The 21,513-nt window shown below is 53.2% G+C and overlaps 1 protein-coding gene across 1 annotated transcript in view; it reads right to left on the bottom strand.

The window, feature by feature from the left end:
• The window catches only part of LOC122375305 (cyclic nucleotide-gated cation channel alpha-3-like), a 79,677-nt gene that overhangs the window by 33,807 nt on the left and 24,357 nt on the right, over nt 1–21,513 (bottom strand). Inside the window, exons 2-5 of the mRNA XM_043354618.1 lie at nt 18,065–18,293; nt 15,893–16,984; nt 13,349–13,489; nt 10,808–10,960 (exon numbers count right to left, since the gene is read on the bottom strand). Coding sequence (XP_043210553.1) covers nt 10,808–10,960; nt 13,349–13,489; nt 15,893–16,984; nt 18,065–18,272 — 1,594 coding nt within the window. The 5' untranslated portion in view covers nt 18,273–18,293. The remainder of the gene's footprint in view (nt 1–10,807; nt 10,961–13,348; nt 13,490–15,892; nt 16,985–18,064; nt 18,294–21,513) is intronic.

Below are 21,513 nucleotides of genomic sequence, written 5' to 3'. Positions count from 1 at the left end.
CCGTTTTCTTGCTATTCAGGAAAAACCACAGGGGGGGGGCCAAAATGCCCCCCCCCCAACGGTGCGAGGGATATTGTTTTGTCATTATTGCTCGGGTTGGTGTGGAATCAAACGGTCAATTGCCTGAGCAAAAATGACAAAAAAAATATCAAGTGGTTTTCATTTATAGTGATTTACTAAACCACTACATGCTGTCTCATATAGCCACACTGCCTCAGACACCCCAAGCTTATGGTAGCGTTTTTTATTTCCTTCCAGTATGTTACTTTTTCTCATCGGTGTAGTGAGAAAATGATTTGATAGAGAAAAATGCTTACGGCAGTAGGCTGCAATTTGCAATAACTTTACATCTTTTTAGCGCTAGAATCCCTACAATCCATTAATGTTTAGATAAAAGATTCAAGGAATGTTCCTGTTCCTTGAACAGGAACTTTTAATATGCTCGCTGTTGGGATCTTTGAATGTGCTCGAACGATGTCGGTGACAGTCGACAAAGCTTATCATTTCGATTAAAAGTTTGCAAGCTTTTCTTTGAGGTGCTGACAGTCGTATAAGTTTAGATGCTAGACTAAGCAATCAATCAAAATGCGTGGAACGTTATCAAAAAGCTCACAAGTGCTGTGAGGTAAAACCTTAGTGACTTTGGGTGAGATAATCTAGGCGAATTGGGGTACATGGGGTGGTCGTGTGTGACAGAACAGACAGAGGGCGGCTTTATGTGACTCTGAGTGGCTGTACTTGACTCTGCGGTGGTCAGGAAGCGACTGTCTGTGACTCTGGGCGGCTGTCTATGACTCTGGGTGGGTAGAGGGTGACTGTATGTGACTCTGGGCGGGCAGAGGGCCGCTGCCTGTGACTCTGGGCGGGCAGAGGGCCACTGTCTGTGAATGGATGGCTGTCTGTGACTCTGGACGCTGCCTATGACTCTGAGCGGGCAAAGGGCAGCTGTGACTCTTTGTTGCTGTCTGTGACTCTGGGCGGGCAGAGGGTGGCTGTCTGTGACTCTGGACGCTGCCTATGACTCTGAACGGGCAAAGGGCAGCTGTGACTCTTTGTTGCTGTCTGTGACTCTGGGCGGGCAGAGGGTGGCTTCTGTGACTCTGGGTGGGCAGAGGGCCGCTGTCTGTGACTCTGGACGTTGCCTATGACTCTGTACGGGCAGAGGGCGGCTGTCTATGACTCTGTACGGGCAGAGGGCGGCTGTCTGTGACTCTGGGCGGGCGGAGGGCCGCTGTCTGTGACTCTGGGCGGGCGGAGGGCCGCTGTCTGTGACTCTGGGCGGGCAGAGGGCGGTTGTCCGTGGCGGGCAGAGGGCGGTCGGCGGAGGGCGGTCGCCGGCTGCACTGAGCCGATCGATGCTCTCTCTCTCGGTGCGCGGACCGCGGGCCGGGCCGGGTCGGAGCGCTCCCAGCCGGCTCTGGGGCAGAGCGCAAACCCACGCAGCGCGCGCCACTGCACTGGGAACCGACTGGCAGCCGGGCCCGTGCCGCCGGCTCCACAGCGCGCGAGCCAAATACAGACCGGCCACCGGGGACCAATTATTGCATTTGGGAGTGAAATAGGACGGAGCAGACGCGTCCAAATGAAGACCGAGACCACGCATATGGTTGAGTCGACTGATGTGACCGTGAAGTCAGCGTAGTTGTCGCTTGCTAATTCCTTTATGATAAATGTGGATGAATGCTGTTTTAATGGGATACCGAGTCAGGCGTCTCGCGCACAGTTGTTCGAATCGGAGCTACATCGGCACTTGACTTGCCTGTAAATTGTCTGCTGCTTCCATGCTGAGCAGCCGTTAACACTCTTCAAACACATCATAGGCCTAACTGTATGATATGCTCACTATTTATGCTGCCCAGCAATAAAGTCTCTAATAATACTCTACTTTGAACATATCTAAAAAAATGCCGGTTATGTTTTTACTTTAAAGTACGGACAAAACAAAGGCCCAAAGGCATGTGCTGGAATGAACTTTAAATGATTTTCATAAGTTGAGCTTACTCGTATGCAGTCACACCTTGTTGTTTTATTTGCTAATCATCAGTCTGGTAACATTGGTTTTACAGGCGATGCCACAATAGATCTATCAAACTTTTGCTGAAACCCCGCACAGCTGAGGATCCATCCAACCTTCATTCAGTTCCGTGTGTAGTGTCAACTCTCAGCCTGTTCACCATTTCCAGCTGTGGGCTGTTCGAGGACCTAACACTGCTAGCAGACACTGAATGACAATCCGCTACACTCGGCCGCCACGGTACGACGTCAGGAACATGAACTGAGCGGTCTCCGGAGAGGCCGCGAGTTTCCAGTCGTCTCCGGTGTAATCTGACTCGGCTGAGTCGGCCAGCCCAGCCCAGCTCACACGGCAGCCGAGACGCGCGGCCTTCTGCTCGTTAGGTAAGACAATCCCGTCGGCGTGTGGCTGGCCATTAGTTCATCAGCTGTGATCTTTGCGCAACAGTGAGCATAAGAGAAAGTTTATTAGGCCCAAGAATTACTACTAACGTACGTGATCAGGTATATGAACTTGAACATGCAGGCTGATAATGATTTTGCACGTCATACCCCATGAGCTCAATAGATCGTTAAGAGAAAGGGACGACTAACTTGGTTAGTTGGATTAGATGATATTCGCGACGCCGCATATACCGAACAACGTTACAAAGGCGCATCAATTTGCATCCCGTTAATTTACATCCCCGTCGGAATGGCAAAGATACCAATAAACACCTGCAAAGTTCGAAAGCACCCGTGGTTAGAGGCGGTTCCGCGCTCCACACTGAGCTCCGAATCTGACGCAGGGCGTCAATTTGAATACGTAACTGCACAGAGCCACTCCACCCGATTGGCCGAGTCAGTCTTCGCGCCGCCATTTTGGCCGAATTTACGGCTACAAATAAAATCCGTTCGGAGCGGCTCTGGATTCATTTGGGCGCCTTGGCGTCTGGCGCGCCACTCAGCGCCCCGGCCGGTAACGGATCACCCATCGGACGGCTCTGTGCGAAATATATGACGGCCACGGCGGCGACCGGCCGGCCGGGTGGGAACCGGACCGGCCCGCTCCGGCCGGGGGGCAGGGCGGGGGAGAGGGTGTTCGATCGGAGCCGGCGCCAGCCACATCCCAGCGGCGGGCGCAGCTGCCAGCCGGCTCCGGCATCTGATACGGCACCGGAGAGCACCGGAGAGGAGTCAGAGCACCAGACAGCACCCGAGAGGAGTCAGAGGACCAGGCAGCAGCTGGGAGGAGTCGGAGCACCACACAGCACCAGACAGCACCCGGGAGCCACAGACAACACCCGGGAGCCACAGACAGCACCCGGGAGGAGTCAGAGCACCAGACAGCACCCGGGAGCCACAGACAGCATCCGGGAGCACCAGGCAGCTCCCGCGAGCAGTCGGGGCCTCAGACAGCACCGCCACTCAGCCACAGTCCCAGACAGTGCCAGCTTACAGTCGGAGTCACTGGTCACAGGGTGACCCGTGACAGGGACCGCGGTACGACTGACTCGCGGCTCAGGTGCCGCGTGTGGAGCCACAGTGGCGCCCGTGACAGGGGCGCGGCACTGCTGGGCTGTGCTGTGCTGACTGCTGGGGATTCCCTCATTGTGGGTCACAGCTGAGGAAGACAATTCGCTGGGCGCTAGGAGTGGACCCAATACTCAACTCATAGCGGCGACGCGGCTATGGAAGGTTAGGACCCTGCCCGGGCGCCACTGAACGTGACCGGAGCGAAGGGAGACGGGGGTCGGAGATAGATAAATCACCCCGCCGACAGACGCGGGGCAGACCCTGACTAGGGGTGGTGCGAAGGGGAGTGTAGGAACGGGCGCGCCGCTGGCAGGAGAGCCGAGAGGCGCGAACGGCAGTCGTCGACTGCGACGGACGGCGAGTGGAGCAGAGAGTGGGCGAGAAGTGAGCTAAGGAATCCGTGCGGAGTGCCAACGGCTACGAGGATTATCCGATCACGCACTCCTTAACGCCGACATGGCCGCCGGCGAGTGGAGCGGAGAGCGAGCGAGAAGGGAGCCAGGGAAGCTGTGGGGAGTACCAACGGCTACAAGGATTCTATGGTCAGGCATACTAACGCCGGCACGGCAGGTGAGGCGTATCGAGCACGGCTCGGGGGTACGTACAGCGGAGTGCGGTTCCTTGGCGGCGACACCACGAGGATGGTCGCCCGGCGACTGACGCGGCGCCACCATGAGGATGGTTTCCCCGGCGACTGACGCGCATCTATTCAGAGGCATATTAAGCGCACACGCAATCGTAAAGGAAACCGGGGAGCCTGGTAGGCACGCTTTGAAGGGTCGTGCAACGCGGCACCCCAACCTGCGACGCGATACACACAAAACACCTGGTTCCGGCCACCCTACAACTCATGCACACACATCAGGTCCGCCGCCGACCCCTCGGCTACTCTGCAACTGCAATGCGTCCGACGCCCCGGCAACTCCGCACTGCAAATACATCAGGCCCGCTGCCGACGCCTCGGCTACTCTGCAACTCACGCACATACATACTCATGCACATGCATCAGGTCCGCCGCCGACGCCTCGGCACGCACATACATCAGGTCCGCCGCCGACGCCTCGGCACGCACATGCATCAGGTCCGCCGCCGACGCCTCGGCTACTCTGCAGTAGAGATGTCCTCGGATATAACTTTTCGGTATACCGATACCATACTGATACCAACTCGGTACTTGCTAATTGATTCCTAATGTGTTCGGTATTTTGTTGGTATAATGCACCCTAGGTTGGTACTTGGTTTGGTATCGGTATTCCGACTTTCCGTAGTCGACGTCCTACTCTGCGCCGCACATACATCAGGTCCGCCGCCGACGCCTCGGCACCCACACGCATCAGGTCCGCCGCCGACGCCTCGGCACCCTCACGCATCAGGTCCGCCGCCGACGCCTCGGCTACGCTGCTGTAGAGATGTCCTCGGATACAACTTTCGGTATACCGATACCATACTGATACCAACTCGGTACTTGGTATTTGATTCCTAATGTGGTCGGTATTTTGTTGGTATAATGCACCCTAGGTTGGTACTTGGTTTGGTATCGGTATTCCGATTTTCCGTAGTCGACGTCCTACTCGGCACTGCACATACATCAGGTCCGCCGCCGACGCCTCGGCACGCACAGGCATCAGGTCCGCCGCCGACGCCTCGGCTACTCTGCAGTAGAGATGTCCTCGGATATAACTTTTCGGTATACCGATACCATACTGATACCAACTCGGTACTTGCTAATTGATTCCTAATGTGTTCGGTATTTTGTTGGTATAATGCACCCTAGGTTGGTACTTGGTTTGGTATCGGTATTCCGATTTTCCGTAGTCGACGTCCTACTCTGCACCGCACATACATCAGGTCCGCCGCCGACGCCTCGGCACCCACACGCATCAGGTCCGCCGCCGACGCCTCGGCTACTCTGCTGTAGAGATGTCCTCGGATACAACTTTCGGTATACCGATACCATACTGATACCAACTCGGTACTTGGTATTTGATTCCTAATGTGTTCGGTATTTTGTTGGTATAATGCACCCTAGGTTGGTACTTGGTTTGGTATCGGTATTCCGATTTTCCGTAGTCGACGTCCTACTCTGCACCGCACATACATCAGGTCCGCCGCCGACGCCTCGGCACGCACACGCATCAGGTCCGCCGCCGACGCCTCGGCTACTCTGCAGTAGAGATGTCCTCGGATACAACTTTTCGGTATACCGATACCATACTGATACCAACTCGGTACTTGGTATTTGATTCCTAATGTGTTCGGTATTTTGATGGTATAATGAACCATAGGCTGGTACTTGGTTTGGTATCGGTATTCCGTTTTTCCGTAGTTGACATCAATACACTGCACTGCACATACAACAGGTCCGCCACCGACGCCTCGGCTACTCTGCAACCCACGCACACACATCAGGTTCGCCGACAACGCCCCGGCCACTCCGCAAATCACGCACATACATCAGGTCCGCCGCCGACGCCTCGGCTACTCTGCAACTCATGCACATGCATCAGGTCCGCCGCCGACGCCTCGGCCCCTCTGCTACTCATGCACACACATCAGGCCCGCCGTCGTATAGCCTCAGCCACCCCGTAAAATCTGCACCGGCATGGGTCGAGAATATGGTATGGCAGGCATGGCACGCGCCACACCAACTTAAAAGATGGTATGGCAATGCCATACCAACTTTTCAGGGTAACAGCTACGAAATTTAAGGATTTCAGTTTGATAAGAATAAAACACGATAGTATTGTTTCGAGCAACTGGCGCCATACCAACTTTGAAAACAATTCTCCACCCATGTTCGCACGTACATGAGGTCCGCCGCCGACGCCTCGGCTACTCTGCAACTCACACACATGCATCAGGTCCGCCGCCGACGCCTCGGTTACTCTGCAACGGCACATACATCAGGTCCGCCGCCGACGCTTCGGCTACTCTGCAACTCACGCGCACACGCATCAGGTCCGCCACTGACGCCTCGGCTACGCTACACCCCTTGCACGTAAGTACCTACTTCAGGACCGCCGCCGACGCCTCAGCTACTCTGCAACTCATGCACATACATCGGGCCCGCCGCCGACGCCTGGGCTGCACTGTAACCCCTGCACACATCGGGTCCGCCACCGGCGCCTCGGCTAATCTGCAACCCATGCACACGCATCAGGCCTGCCGCCGACGCCTCGGCTACTCTGCAACTTACAGGCGCCAGGTGCGCCGCCGTCACCTCGGCCCTCTGCAACACGGTAGGCACTTAGCTTACTAAAGCGCATTTTAGTGACATCAGAGCCTGAGTCGATCGCCGGCGACCTGGTCACTCGTGGAGGTGTTCACCGCCGTACCGTACAACACGGAACGCAGACCATTTAGTCACGCCGGCGATTCGATCGGAGTCTGGCAGGCGTAGTTCAGACACGCTATTGTCATCGCATATAACATCTTGCCACGAAACCTGACACGAACCTGCCTGGGAGCCGCTTCAATAGCGAGATAAAGCAGCACTTGTTGACGAGGCAACGTGGCGGGGTTGGTTAGATGGGATAAGGCCCCTTGTCAAAACAGACCACGCATTTCGAGAAGCGCTTCCGAACGCAACCTGATGGACATACGCTGCCGCAGAAACACATCTCAGCCAGTCACCTTGGAGGCTCGGTTTAGCACTCAAGGAGTCTCTTTGTGAAAAGGTCTCAAAGTATTTTCTAAGTGGCCGCCTCCGTATTTCTGCAAATCGGCATACGCATACATCCGGTCCGGCGCCGACGCCTCGACCACTCTGTCTACACTACACACCTGGTCCGCTGCCGACGCCTCGGCTACTCTGTCTACACTACACACCTGGTCCGCTGCCGACGCCTCGGCCACTCTGTCTACACTACACACCTGGTCCGCTGCCGACGCCTCGGCCACTTTGCGCTTAACACATACGCACACACACACACACACACACACACACACACACACGCACCCCCCCCCACACACACACACATACACACCCGGTCTGCGTCATGCATCGGCTGCTCTGCAACTCGACAGGCATCTAGCTATCGACAGACTATGAACTTCTTTCGTCCAATGTCTGAAATACTGGGCTCAACGGTGGCAGACGAGACCGAACGAACAATCCGCACACACTGAGAAAACAGTTTCTCCTTTTTCGGTCTCAGAGATCAGTTTCGGGCTAATGTCCCCGATTCAAAACAGATCACACATTTTGAGAATATTTTCTGAACAACGCCATTGATCGCAGAAACAGAGCTCAGTCGGTACCTATTTTCGGTGTCAAGCTTTTAAAAATTAGTCTTACTATGAAACCAGTTTCCAGTCCGAACCCCAGTTTCGGTATCGCTTGAATCCAGTATTCGGGTACATGAGCCCTTAGGAAGCCTTACTGAAACCGTTTTAAAAATCAGACACATTTGAGGCTGGTTTTCAGCGCTCAATTGAGTCTTTATATTCAAACTGCTCTCAAAGTGTATTCTGAGTGCAGGAATCGAGCAAGCACAGACAAAATGCATGCAAGATCATGCCCGGACACAACTACACCGACTACGCCGCTGCCTGCCGGCTCCCCACTCTCGAGACTCCGAGTAAGCGTCGCGACACTGCAATCTGCGGCAAGCTGGCAGCCGACACTTTCGCGAACCCTGCCCACCCACGGTAACCCGTGCGAGCAGCTGCCAAATGTGAGTCCCCATATGCGCTGGCAATGCAAAGTTGTCATCCCGCAGGCCAGAACGGAGCGGCAGAAAAGTCATCGGCGCCCGTGCTCACAGGCCTCATGAACAGCACGTGATTCTTAGGTAGGGGTAGGTGCGTTTAAAGTACCCTAACAATGCACCGTTCCTACTTTCCGTGAGGCACTGTGCTTTGCGTGCGGTGCCATCACAGCACCGGAATCTATGCACAACCTTTTCTACCAGTCATTCACGGCCACATGGCCATACAAACCCCATTTATGTATGTGCGGTCGTATGAGCACGTAAACCGGGTCCGCCGCCGACGCCGCGGCTAAGTTGCGCGCAACATAGGTCTACGGGACCGCTGCAGACGACTAGATAATCTGCAGCACGATATCAAAGACGAAACCAGGCCACTGATCCCAGATTCGCGGCATTCCATTTTAGCCAGCACCGATGACGTCGGTTTAGGCGCCGGGAAGCGTGCCGGGCTAAACATCACAACCCCGAGGCCGTGAACACGGGGGTCCAAGACCGACACGAGGACAAAACCATCGGATCGGACCCCCCCCCTCTCACCGCAGTGTGTCCAGGCATGGCTTCACACACACCGGAATATCAGCGAACGACACGGCAGGGCCGCCGGGAACCACAGTCGCCCCTCCCCCCCCCACCCCCTCCCCCAAGGCCGACCGCGCCGACCGCCAGTCAGAAAAGACAGCCATCGGCGGAGCCAGAGCCGGCCGCCGGCCGCTGTCACAGCCCCGGCACCGCCATGACACCGGACCGGCTGATGAGACAGTCAACGCCGGGGCAGCCGCGGGCCCGCCTGCCGGTACTGTCCGCGGGGCCACAGAGGCTCACAGTGGGGCCGCCACGGTCCTCAAACCGGGCGACAGCGGCGGGACGGGCCGCCCGCCGCAACCTGATACCAGCCGACGCCGCACGACCCGGCTCCCCCGCTGGTCCCCCGGCGGCCACGAGAGGCAGACGACTAACGAACACCCCGAACACGGTCACGTTCCATTAGTGGGTCGCGGCGCCCCCACGCCGGTCGACAGTGAGTCACTGGCGTCACTGTGCGGGGAGTATGGGGTCCAGTCACAGCTGACTCAGGACGGGAGCCGACCTTGGGGTGGAGGGAGTCCCTCGCCGCCCCGGTTTCACACTAACTGGTTCGACCCAAACTCACCACCAAGAGCCATGCCGCAATAACAGACCGGGCATCGCCAGCGGAACACACTGGGAACCTTCCGCATGCGGCATGTGCCCGGATTCGTGGTCAAACCATTAACTGCTCAGCAGAGATCGAGAAAGGTGTGGGCAGCGGACGCTTAGCCTAAGACTTTTTCATTCCATTGGGTGTATTTGGCGCTTTTTAGGGGCCGTCCTACCCTACAAACGAGCCGACGCGAGTGGTTTCGGCCGCTGACAGCCAACTGAGGCGAACGCTTGGTGATAGTGGCGCGGGCAACGGGGGCCTAATCAACTCATAGCGGCGACGCGGCTATGGAAGGTTAGGACCCTGCCCGGGCGCCACTGAACGTGACCGGAGCGAAGGGAGACGGGGGTCGGAGATAGATAAATCACCCCGCCGACAGACGCGGGGCAGACCCTGACTAGGGGTGGTGCGAAGGGGAGTGTAGGAACGGGCGCGCCGCTGGCAGGAGAGCCGAGAGGCGCGAACGGCAGTCGTCGACTGCGACGGACGGCGAGTGGAGCAGAGAGTGGGCGAGAAGTTTCCCACCCACCCTCACCTATTTAATAGATGCGACTTCGAGATTCGTCAAACCTGCATATCCTTAATCCCGACCATATACCTCGTCGTTATCACTCCGTCGGTGCGCTTTTTAGGGGCCGTCCTACCCTACAAACGAGCCGACGCGAGTGGTTTCGGCCGCTGACAGCCAACTGAGGCGAACGCTTGGTGATAGTGGCGCGGGCAACGGGGGCCTAAAATGAAAATGCTGGTGCTTTTATCAAGATTCCCTAGTGAATAATGTTACATAAAAGACGTGTAAAATACTCACTGTAAGGGGCTCAAGTGTTGTGCTTGTTGTTTGTTATCGTTGTTATATTTATCCTTGTTATATTCATGATCATGATTGTGATTGTAAACGATTGAAATTACACATTTTCCTAGTTAATTGAAATGTTTCAAAGGCACCTTTCACAGGCAATCAAAGCACACATCAAAGCTGCTGACAACCACACGGGCACCTTCCTGTTGGCTTTTATCGATCACGGTACACCGTGCTGGCCTTTTATCAGTTGGCAAACACCGTGAGGTCCCCGTACTTCCCGGTGTAGCTGGCATGGGGGGGGAGATAAGGGCCTAGCAGCACAGCCGATGGAGATTTGAGACTTCAGCACTGACGAGGAAGAATGGAGAGTCCAGACAAAGCATGGCAGCATAGGCGTTTCCTGCAAATGTAAGCTCTGATCGGATGTGCAGACCTCCCTTTCCTGCAAATGCAGTCCCCAGGATCAGATGTGTCGAGTTCGACCTGCCTTTGTTGCAAATGCAGTCCCTTGGTCAGATGTGAGGCCTACCCTTCCTGCAAATGTAGCCTCTAGGTCAAATGTGTAGTGTAGACTGTAGACCTTACCTTTTCTGCAGATGTAGTCCCCTGGCGAGAAGAGCACTGGCCGCAGACGTAACACCAGCTCGCACAAAAAGCCGGCCTCTGTGTTCTGGAAGATCTCCACCCTCTTCAACGTGTCTAAATGCACGTGAATAGCTATTTCCGCCTTCAGCTTATCTGCAAAGGTTGCATCAGGCACATTAGAACCAGCATGCTATTTAACTCAACTTTATAGGTAATCCCTGCAAATCGTTTTAAACAATACAATGCACATCACTTAACCCACGAGCCGCTGGGGGGGGGGGCATAAAGTTGCCCCCCTTTACGTTTTGTAAAATATCTCCGAAACCTGATGAGCTACGAACGTGAAACTTAGCATAGCTTCAAATGAATACCTCGGCAATGTTTGAGGAAAGTTTGGTGGCTAAAGCACCTAAGATGACGTCACAGTGACGTCATAAAGTTTTGTCGTTTTCCGATATGGACCGTTTCTGATGGTGCTGAGCATGAAACTCAACTGTAAATGAACTAGACAGCACCTGCTGTCATCCTAAAACAGCTAACTACACTTCCATCTAGTTTCTGACCAATAATCGACCCTTTATATTCGGTCCCATATATCTGATGTATCGTGAAGAATATGAGAGTCGCAAATCTATAATTTCACTTATGACGTCACTGTGACGTCATTTCAAATGGGATCGACACCAAATTTGGACACAACCTCGGCTAGGTATTCAGAAAGATGTGTGCAAAGTTTCGCTTTTCTATCTCTTCGCGTTACGACGATATCGTTGCAGAAGTAAAGGGGGGCAACTATATGCCCCCCCCAGCGGCCGGCGGGTGGCGCGGAGGCCCAGCGGCCGCCGGGTTAACCCTCGCCGGACCTATTGGTTTTCTACATACGCGCCGGCCGAGGGGGGGGGGGCGGGTACGACCCCCCCTCGCCGTTTCGCCCCTGGTGGAGCTAGCGCGTCGCGGAAAAAACGAGCGTGTGCGCCGTTACGAGACGCAGAGATTGGTACCCGATTTTAAGGTCCTAGGTCAACCGGTGACCTCTGAGGTCAGGTCAAGTGCCCCAAGGTACGGTTCCGTTTTTGGTGAATAACTTCGCAAAAAACGGCCGCAGAGCGCCGATTTTGGCAGCATCGTGTTCGTCTCGCTCAGGCGCGTCGAATGATATACTATTTGTCCGGGTCAGGTCAACTTGGGGTGTTGACCTCAGGTCAAGGTCAGGTCAGCACCCCCAGGTCACGAAGCTGGTCGAAAGAGGTCATGTCGCATATCATTCGATTCGGCAGGTCTTCCTGAGTCCATTGGTGGCTTTCCCGACTCGCTAGCTCAATTTGATCAAGAGTTATTGACGAAAAACTAATATGACCTTGATGACGTCATAAATGACGTCACGCAAGGTCAACATTGCAAAAGTGACGCATCTTACCTTGCAAGGAGTGCATCAAATCACGATTCTGTGTGCTTGAGATAGTTGGCGATCGTTCCCGGCGCCAGAATAGCAGTTTGAATTTTTCCCCATTGACTTATAATGGTGAGGTCACGAAAATGACCTGACCTCATATGACCTTTAGGAAAAATCCGAGATATACAAGTTGTGGGACTCATAATGGATACTAGATCCTGCCAGTTTCAATTCCCTGTGACATCTCCTCTGGCAGTGAGGGCGTTGCGAAGTTGCGACATCTGAAGACCGTGCAGAGGTTCACTTATGACGTCATAGGTCAGTGACCTGACCTGACCCAAAAATGCGGTTGGTGTCAAAAGATCCGGCTTGGATCAAAGGTCAGGTATGCAAAGTTTCAGCTCTCTATCGCCAGCGTGTTCGGAGCTATCGCGAAAAAACCCTATGGGGGGGGGCGGCACCCGCCCCCCCCCCCCTCGGCCGGCGAGGGTTAACACAAGAAGTAGCAGTGACGCACGAAAAAAAGCTATACAGAAAACATTTATTTTTCTGTTGTTAATCGGACTGAAAAGAGCCGCACCAGTCCACCGGCAGCTTCTCCCCATGGCACGAGTGTAGCAATCCCGCGGGTCCCGGCGCAGCGTGGGTCCTTTACCAGAGCGCGGCCCGTCTGTCCTGCGCTCCGTCCATTTCCAATCGGCGGGCCTCTGCTGAGCAGGCGGGACCGGCCGCTCACCGCCCGCGTCATAGCCGGATCGGGCCCGGTTTTCGAACGTGTGGGGAGAGCCAACTGGCCCGGCGCGGTGGGGCCGTCCGCCGGCCGGCAGTGGCCGCGAAATGGATCCAGCCGGCCCGCCGGCGGCTATCCGGCGTGTCGGTCGGAATTCCACCCGCCCGACCTTCGCGCAGTCTCTGATTGAATTCGGCCGCCATCCAGCTGCCGCCAGTGGGCTCTCTTCGAGATTCGCTCGGCCTGTTTCGTTTTATGTTTGGTTTCGATGCGAAGATGTGAAGGTAGTATTGAAAGATATAAGAATCCGCTAGAGTGTGATAGACACATATATGAACCTATTATGACCGACAATCGACATTTTATATGTAATTACAAAGTGACAAAGAGGGAACTGCGTCAGAGGGAATCACCTCACCTGGTAAGCAGCTGACGGACTTTTCCTCGTCTGAGCTCTTCTGCGTCAGCCACAGGTAGTCGAACCACTTGATGACCTTATTCTGCAGGTGACCGGGCACTCGCCGCATTCGCATGTACGTTTTCACAGCGTCCAGCTTGGCTGTAAATAACAGTAAAAACGTGTCATAAGCTCAAATGTGTTCACATCCTCACATAACATGTTAAGTGTTCACATTCCTGACATAGCTGAGAGTGTGTTTCACTCATAGAGATCTTATATATCAGATTTCCACGGTTTCACTCACAACTGCGAAAACATCTCCAGTGACAAGTAGGCATACCGATTTATCATTTTCGTCTTTCGAAGCTAAATTAAAGACGATTAACAAATAAGTAAGGGGTCAAAGAAACATGATAAAACGTATATAAAACCGCGTTTTGAACGTTTTTTCTTAATAGATTTATGAAGCGACGCAGTCAAGGTGCAGAGATGCAGCGCTGGGGGATATCGATTAAATGTCCATCATTTCATCAAACCGCTACGAAGTCAAGCGATCGCTCTTCCAAATATTTGAGTTGTGCTAAAAGTATTCTTGATAGGCAGGTTTTCGTTGGTACTTCTCTGGTTTATGTTGGAAAGACCGGCGAACATTGATTGACATCTTGCTTAAATGATTGAAAACAATAGAATATTCAATAGTGTAACACACATCGGACCATGGCATATTCAGCATATCAGTCGTCGATGAAACATTCTGCGGGTTGAAGCTTTAAGTCATGACACCTGCGACACTGGCTCGGTATCTCCATTCATCCCTTGTTTTTGGTTCACGGAATGAAGCGGGAAGGGATCGGAGTGTGTTTGACGCCAATGTGTCCCTGCGGACCGCGTTCGTTATGACCTATTTCCGGTCCGCCCGTCTGTCCGGTCCGCCCCGCAGTTGGACAAATTATATTATCCGAAACAATGGAGCGTCGCACTCGCTAGTTTGCATGACAATCATTTACAAAGAAGTATTTGCTGTTAAAAGGACTCAGGCAAATAACACAGTTTAGCAGTTGCATAATAGGTACGTAGTCGCTACTGTAATTGCTGCTTATAACATTAATGTCGAAGAGTAACAGATGACACATCAATTTCGTCAGCATCAGAGCGCAAGCATGTAATTATTTTTAGAATGGCGGCTAATTTTGATGCTTTATACGGTGATCGAATGTGTTCAAGGGTAAGGTTATTGGATGTTTTCTTGGGAAAAATTATGGTGTCGTCTGATCTGGCCCATGATACAGCGCTCTGCCGAACTGGCTTTGGTCTTACGTCAAAGGCTAAAAGATAAATTTCGCGGTATAAATAGACTGTTGGAGAAGCCATGCTGTTATAGATAGGGTAGAAATATGAAGAAACAGTGTGGTTAATAATGATGCAGGCATGACAAGGATCAGGAAAACGAACGACTACAAAAAGGTAATAAATGCGTACTTATTACCAGGGGCGGAGCTCGGGTGGGGCAGCTGCCTCCACCAACTTGCCATTTTGTCCCACCAATTAGCGTTTTTCCCCACCAACCTAAGCTATTTTGTAGGTAGGACTTTGTTGCTTTGCAAATAAACCTTTTTCGCAGTGATGAGCTTTGGAACGTCTGTGTAATACAAAATATTGTATCTGTTACGATAGAAATTGATAGGCATTTTATTCAACTTGACAATCGGACACTATATAGGTTTGACGACTTTTTGCCTCACCAACTTCCTGGAAAAGCTGCACCCATGCCTATTACTACGTCCTAATACTGCCATACAAGTCCATGGGTAGATGAAATGGCAAATACATATGGACATTTTTCGTAAACGCGTGACGCCTCAGAGAAATGAAAAACAGCAGCAAGTGTGATGGACAACTTCCGACATCAGCTTTACTGCTCTCAACGATTACTAATTGATCGCTCGCTTGGATGTAGGTATGTACCTACCTATCATGACCTTATGACTAATTTATTGATCAGTCGCGTTACATACCTTTGGTTTGTATGAATCATCATCAACGCTTTATAAAACTCATACCTGTGTAGGTACAGAAAAAAATATGCCAGGCTTATGGCTGCATTGTCGCTAAGAAAGAAAAACTGATGCAAGTCTGAATGTTAATGCCTAGACGCTGTGAACTTTAAAGCGTGTGAGCTGAAGTTTCGCCATTTTGCATTTAATGCCTAAGTCTGCATGGGTTTCACTATTTTTAAAAGGAGATTTTCATAATTCACATTCGAATTAAGAAACTTTTCAACCGATGAAACATTGTTGAGATTAACCTTATGGACAGTGGCCTCGCTTTGGACGAGTGCAAAATTGTAAATGTGCTGTCGAAATGGCTTACATAAAATGAGAGAAATGCAGTGAGGTGCCATGGCTATTACATACGAACATGCTAACAAATGTTACATGGGTGAGGTTTCCCGGCAATGACATCCACCCTCGGATCTCCCCTGCCGCGCTCACCCAGGACCTCCCCTGCCGTGCCAGTGCCCGCGGCGGGTACTCACCCTGGAACTCCCTGGCGGGTACTCACCCTGGAACTCCTTGCGCGCGGCACTGACGTTGGCCACAATGTTGGCCACGTGCCCGAGCACGGCCGCGAAGAGGAACATGCCAAACAGCAGCTGTGTGACGATGAACAGGTAGTCGCCCTTGTTGACCGGCTGTGGCAGGTCGCCGATGGTGGTGAGCGCGCGCGTGCACCAGTAGAGCGCCACCAGGTGCTCCAGCACCACGTCGTCGACGGTGTGGTTGCGCGGCGGCGCGAACTGGTCGCTGAAGCCGCGGTTGATGCAGATGATGTGGTAGAGACAGGCGTTCCAGTGGAAGCACACCAGCAGGTAGTGGATGAGCGACACGGTGCGCCACACGTTCGGGTAGTTGGTGTGCCGCTCCGTGCGGTCCATGAACGCCCAGAACCGGTAGATTTTCACCAGACGGAAACAGCGCAGTATCGAGTTGTAGCCTATCGACAAATACAAGAAGTCCAACGGTAAAAGGCAGAGCGCGTCGATATAAAACGTCGTCGAGTTCATGTAGTGCGTTCGCAGTTTCACCGAGTCTGTCTGTAGCACACCGTCCTCCAGGTAGCCGGTGCGGAAATGAAAAGCAATGTCCAGCGCGTAGATGAGGTCGGACATGTAGTCGAGCACGAACCACACGACCACTGTGTCCGGCGCTATCTCGCGGAAAGCACATCGGTAGATGATCACCCAGAAGTTATAGAGGAAGGCCAGCGACACGACCATGCTCCAGTAGTAGCAGAGCCGGCCGGCCGGGTCAAATACGAACGTCCAGCGGCAGCCGTGCCGGCCCTCGTCGCGCCGGTAGCCGTCCAGCAGCTTGGTGCGGATCTCGCGCCGGCGCGCCTCGCGCGTCTTGCGCGGGATGTCCAGCTCGGAGATCTGCGCCCGGTTGATGTACGAGCTGCTGAACGAGTCGCGGCTGAAGCGCTTGCCGCCGCGCACGCTGAACCGGCTCGAGACGAGCTCGATCAGCGACTGCTTGGAGCCCGAGCGGCACTTGAGCGAGTCGACCGAGGCCTTGGCGGCCGCCGCCGGCGAGGTGGTGTTGAGCCGCGTACTCGACTGGCTGAGCCGCTCCTGGCCGCGCGACGTGATGATGCCTGGAACGCACAATCAGTCAGACGCGGCGACAACGGGGCTCCACAGTGGTGCAAATGGGGATTTATTTAACAATTTACCCTTCTCTTTCGCAATTAGGTTTCAACTCTGTTGCAATGTGTCGAGTTACAGAGAACGCTACCTGAACTTCTCGAAATTTATTTGTAATAAATGACTGTCAGCGTCAGCTATCCACCGGTCTCTTATTATAGCTGGCGCTTGTATCAAATGTCAGGCCTCTCATCTTTCAATCCCGTTAAACCTGAGCCCCTTGCCTCATCAACTTCACCTTGCATCATTACTTTGTACCACCTGAACTCAGGCCCAGAGCAGACTTATTTTTACCTTTGAACCCGACAACACGTACTCAGTGACCCCAGTTAGCACCAAAGAGCAGCGTTCGTTTGGCTCTCGCTGTACGCCTGACCCCGCCACTTGTTTGTGTCGCTGGCCCTGTGTTCATCCCTTCGCCATGGCCCGGAGCAAAAGTCCGCTATCTCTATCACAACAGTCGGTATTACCATTTCACCTCATGACCTGTAAATGTTCACCGGTAACTATGACTTCAATTTGACATTTACCTTATTCCCTGAGCCTGGCCTGCCTGACTCAAAGAGACTGCATGAATTCCTCGGCTAGTCCCTCGTTGACCCTTCTTGAACTGGACTATTATCCTTTTCCATCATTCCTATCGGACAATTAACTCCTCCCTGACACTTGACCCCTCCCTGACCACTTTTCAAACTCTTCCCTAAGCCTCACCTTCCTGAACTCTGCCTAGCTCATCCGTGACTCCTCGACTGGTCCCTCTCCGACTCCCCGACTCCCCGGATGCACCTAGCCTCGACTGCCCCCTGATCCCTCACGGACTCCGACTACCCACCTGGCCCTCCCTGCCCTCCCCCTCCCGGTACGGAGCTCATCTGGCACCACCTCTGGCCCGCTGTCGTACCGGACCTGTCCCTCCCCCTGGTCTCACCTGGGACCACCTTGGGCCCGCTGCTGTACCGGACCTCCCCGGTCTCACCTGGGACCACCTGGGACCCGCTGCCGCCTGTACCTGTCCCTCCCCCTGGTCTCACCTGGGACCACCTTGGGCCCGTTGGCGGTGACGGCGCCGCTGCCGTACCGGACCTGACCCGGCTCGGCGTTGGAGACGACGGCGATATCATCCAGCTCGTCGTCGGCCTGCAGCTCCTGTCTGGAGCAGGGTGTGTAGCGCACGGCCGCCTTCGAGCCGCCCTCGGAGCCGCGCTTCTGGCCGCGTGAGAACAGCTTCCGGCCGGACATCGCCCCCCGCGTCACTTCATCCTGACGGGGAGGGGAGGGGTCAGCTGAGAAGGTTACTGTGACTCCATGATGATGGGGGAAGAGTTGAGCGACCGATTGACACGCTGTCATTTCATCCTTACGGGAGATGGGCGATTTCAACTGACTTTATGGTAACGGGGAGAGGGGATGGGTCAGGTGGCCTAACGTAACTTTATAGTGACGGGGCAGGGGCAGCGGTCAGCTGGCATAGCGTCACTTCATGGTAACGGGGAGATGGGAGGGTCAGGTGGCATAAACTCACTTTGTGGTGACGAGAGAGAGAGAGGTCAACGGAGATATCGTCACTCCATCCTGACGGGGGAAGTCAACTAACATAATGTCACTTCATGTGACGGGGAGAAAGAGAGAATCAGCTAACATACGGTGACCTTATTGTGACGGGGGAAGGTCATCTGAGAAAGTTATTGCTACTTCAGGGTGGCGGGCAGAGAGGATGGGTCAGCTAACGTAAGCGTCACTTTATACTGAAGCGGGGGAGAGGTCAACGGACAGAACGTTCTGCCCAACACTTGATCTTTACGTTTGTGTTTTGAATTACACGCGCGGAGTGCAAACTTGGACGGCTGGCAACTGCTACCAGTCCAGAGAGGGCCGCGCTGCTGGACCCACGAGGATCTACTAGCAGTTGGATCGCATCTCTAACTAACTAATACTAAATTGCAGCCGATGAACTGGAATCGGGCAGCGCAGTAGTGGGCAATGATACATTTCTCAACGAGTCTTGATTAGCATGGAACCATGGCACATAGTCACTCGCTTGCCCAATGTCCAGTCTGACAAATTTAGCATTTAACTTCGCAAATAAACTTCAGCGTATAAAGGTGTTGCATTATTGACATCTCAGATGCACTATCCTTTAGGGTATGCAAATTTAACGCATGAGTCGTGGGTACCCGATTGCTTGAAATCTACATAATGTCCTGGGAAACGGTCCTTAAAAACTGCATAACGACCATGAACATTTTAATCCTACCGGTTGAGTTAGCCCCCGGAGTGAACTTTTCCTCGATCCGGCCGATCGCTGCCACTGCGAGGCTGATCAAACTTTGAAGCTGATCGCCCTCCTCCTGAACGACAGGCTGATGGCAATGCCGATAAATCGCCGGCTTAGCATATGAAAGCCAGGCATGCATGGCGAATGCCGTTCATATGCATGGATATTGGAACTGCTCGGCAAGTGCGGCGGGCAGCCAGCGCGTGACCATGGCAGAGACGAGTTTCTCTTTCTTGCTCATCTGCGCTAAATAATGGGACGGGAGTTCATAGTACATGGCGAGTATGTAAATGATGGCAGTATAACTACTTGTGAAGTAAGGCCCTGGTATGAGAGACTATCAATGTTTGCAGTAATTGATTAAACGGAAGCAGTCTTGATACGCCAACAGGCATTTCGTGTTATGATTGCTTAGAGTAATAATCGATTACAAGCTACATAACTCGTAAGCATATAGCCGAACTCATTTCATACTATCCCTCCCCACTCAAAGTCAACCACCAAAGCATTTCATTCCACGCATGAATTGATGCCGGTCAGTGTAATAAGATAGGCTAAATGTGAGTCACATGAAACACGCTAAAAGTGGAGCGTATACATACAACGCCGACTGCCGAGGCCAGCCAGTCTCTCACTCTGTTAAACATCTAAGGCAGAGGCATTTGAAATGGCCGAACGGCAGCGGAATATTACCGACGGTAGGAAGGCTGTGAATTTTTCAATTTATTGATAACCTGAAAACAAATTATTCAGCACATGTCGAAAAACTCAACCACAACAATATCATAAATGTTGTATGAGAAAGCGGGAAAACAAAAAGCAGATATATCAGTATAACTGAACTGTAGCCGGAAGGTTAGTACGCCGAATGATGAAATAATATGCGGTTTAGCGGTTTTGCCATAGTCGAAACCGAGAACAACATTGCTAATTGGGTCAGGTATTCACCTGAGGACAACTGCCCATGGGTGTAGGAGCGCCAAAAATATTGGTGAAGGATGTCACCTGAACCCTCGGAGAAGTCATCTGAACCTTCGGAGAAGGTGCAGGACCTTACCGCAGTGGAGGGGGGGGGGGGGGGAATTTCGTCAACTCCTCCTGTTTTTTTTTTCTCGCTTTGGATACCTACCAAAGGCATCCACTATCCAAGCATACCTTTGGAACCTAAAGGTATGCTCCACTGCTCTTTTTTCGTGACCAAAGTCTTACAACTTTCCCACGAGTAAAAACAAGCCAATATATTTTGATATTCACGGCATTTACTGAGATTAACGGAAATTTCTGAGTATGAGCGGCCGGCCGACCGGCCGCGGTCACGGTTCTGCGACGCTTATATCTCAGCAACCACTTGACCGATTTACACGCGGTAATTTTTGTACGGTAGCTTCATTCCTTCTACCAAGTATTGGACTATTCCCGATGCATGTGGGTGACCCCTTATGCACGTGCCACGTGCAAAACGAAGAGGTGTCACTTTTGTAATTGTTGCAATATCTCGGTAACTAGGTACTTGGCCGATTGCGCTGAAAGTTGGCATGTAGGTAGGCACCCACTAGGCAATGCATATCCATGTGCCAGAGTTTGGGTGCTGCTGCACGTGCGCACGTGCAGGGGTCGATTCTAGATCTCGACAATGGCTCGACCGATGGCGATGGCGCTCAAATTTGGCAAACAGTTAGGGACCGGTTAGTAGGGTGCCGTGCACAAGTCAGCTGGAGGTACCCCGTCGAAATTTCGCACGTGCAAAGCTCACCCTCTCGCTCGCTCCGTTAGTCGCCCCAAAAGGCGTTATACTGGTTTATTAACCCGGCGGTTGCTGGGGTATTTCGCCACCCACCGTTTGCTGGGGGGGGGGGGGGGGGCGCTAAACGCCCCCAGCCGATAACTCGAGAACCAATAGGCGCAGCGAAACGCACGAGGCGGCAAACGAAAGAACGCGACGAGACGCTTCAGATGAGTACTTTTAAGTTGAATTTTGAGGTCACAGGTCGGGTCAAGGTCAGGTCAAACACCTGAAATCGGACTTTCAGTAGCATGGACTTCAGGACTTCGCAATGGGCGCCTCTCGTCATAAACTCTGTCAAAACGGTGCACAATCCATTCATATAAGGTCTACAAGAGTGTCAGCTCCATGTAGGGGTCAGCCAAGCATAGGTCAGGGTCAAGGTCAGGTCAACCGGCCAGGCACATATCCCCGAAAATCAA

This window comes from Amphibalanus amphitrite, unplaced genomic scaffold (assembly GCF_019059575.1).
Source record: "Amphibalanus amphitrite isolate SeventyFive unplaced genomic scaffold, NRLGWU_Aamphi_draft 000040F_arrow, whole genome shotgun sequence".
Lineage (NCBI taxonomy): Eukaryota > Metazoa > Arthropoda > Thecostraca > Balanomorpha > Balanidae > Amphibalanus > Amphibalanus amphitrite.
The sequence above is the reverse complement of the archived record's forward strand: the minus strand, read 5'-3'. Positions and strand labels throughout refer to the sequence as shown.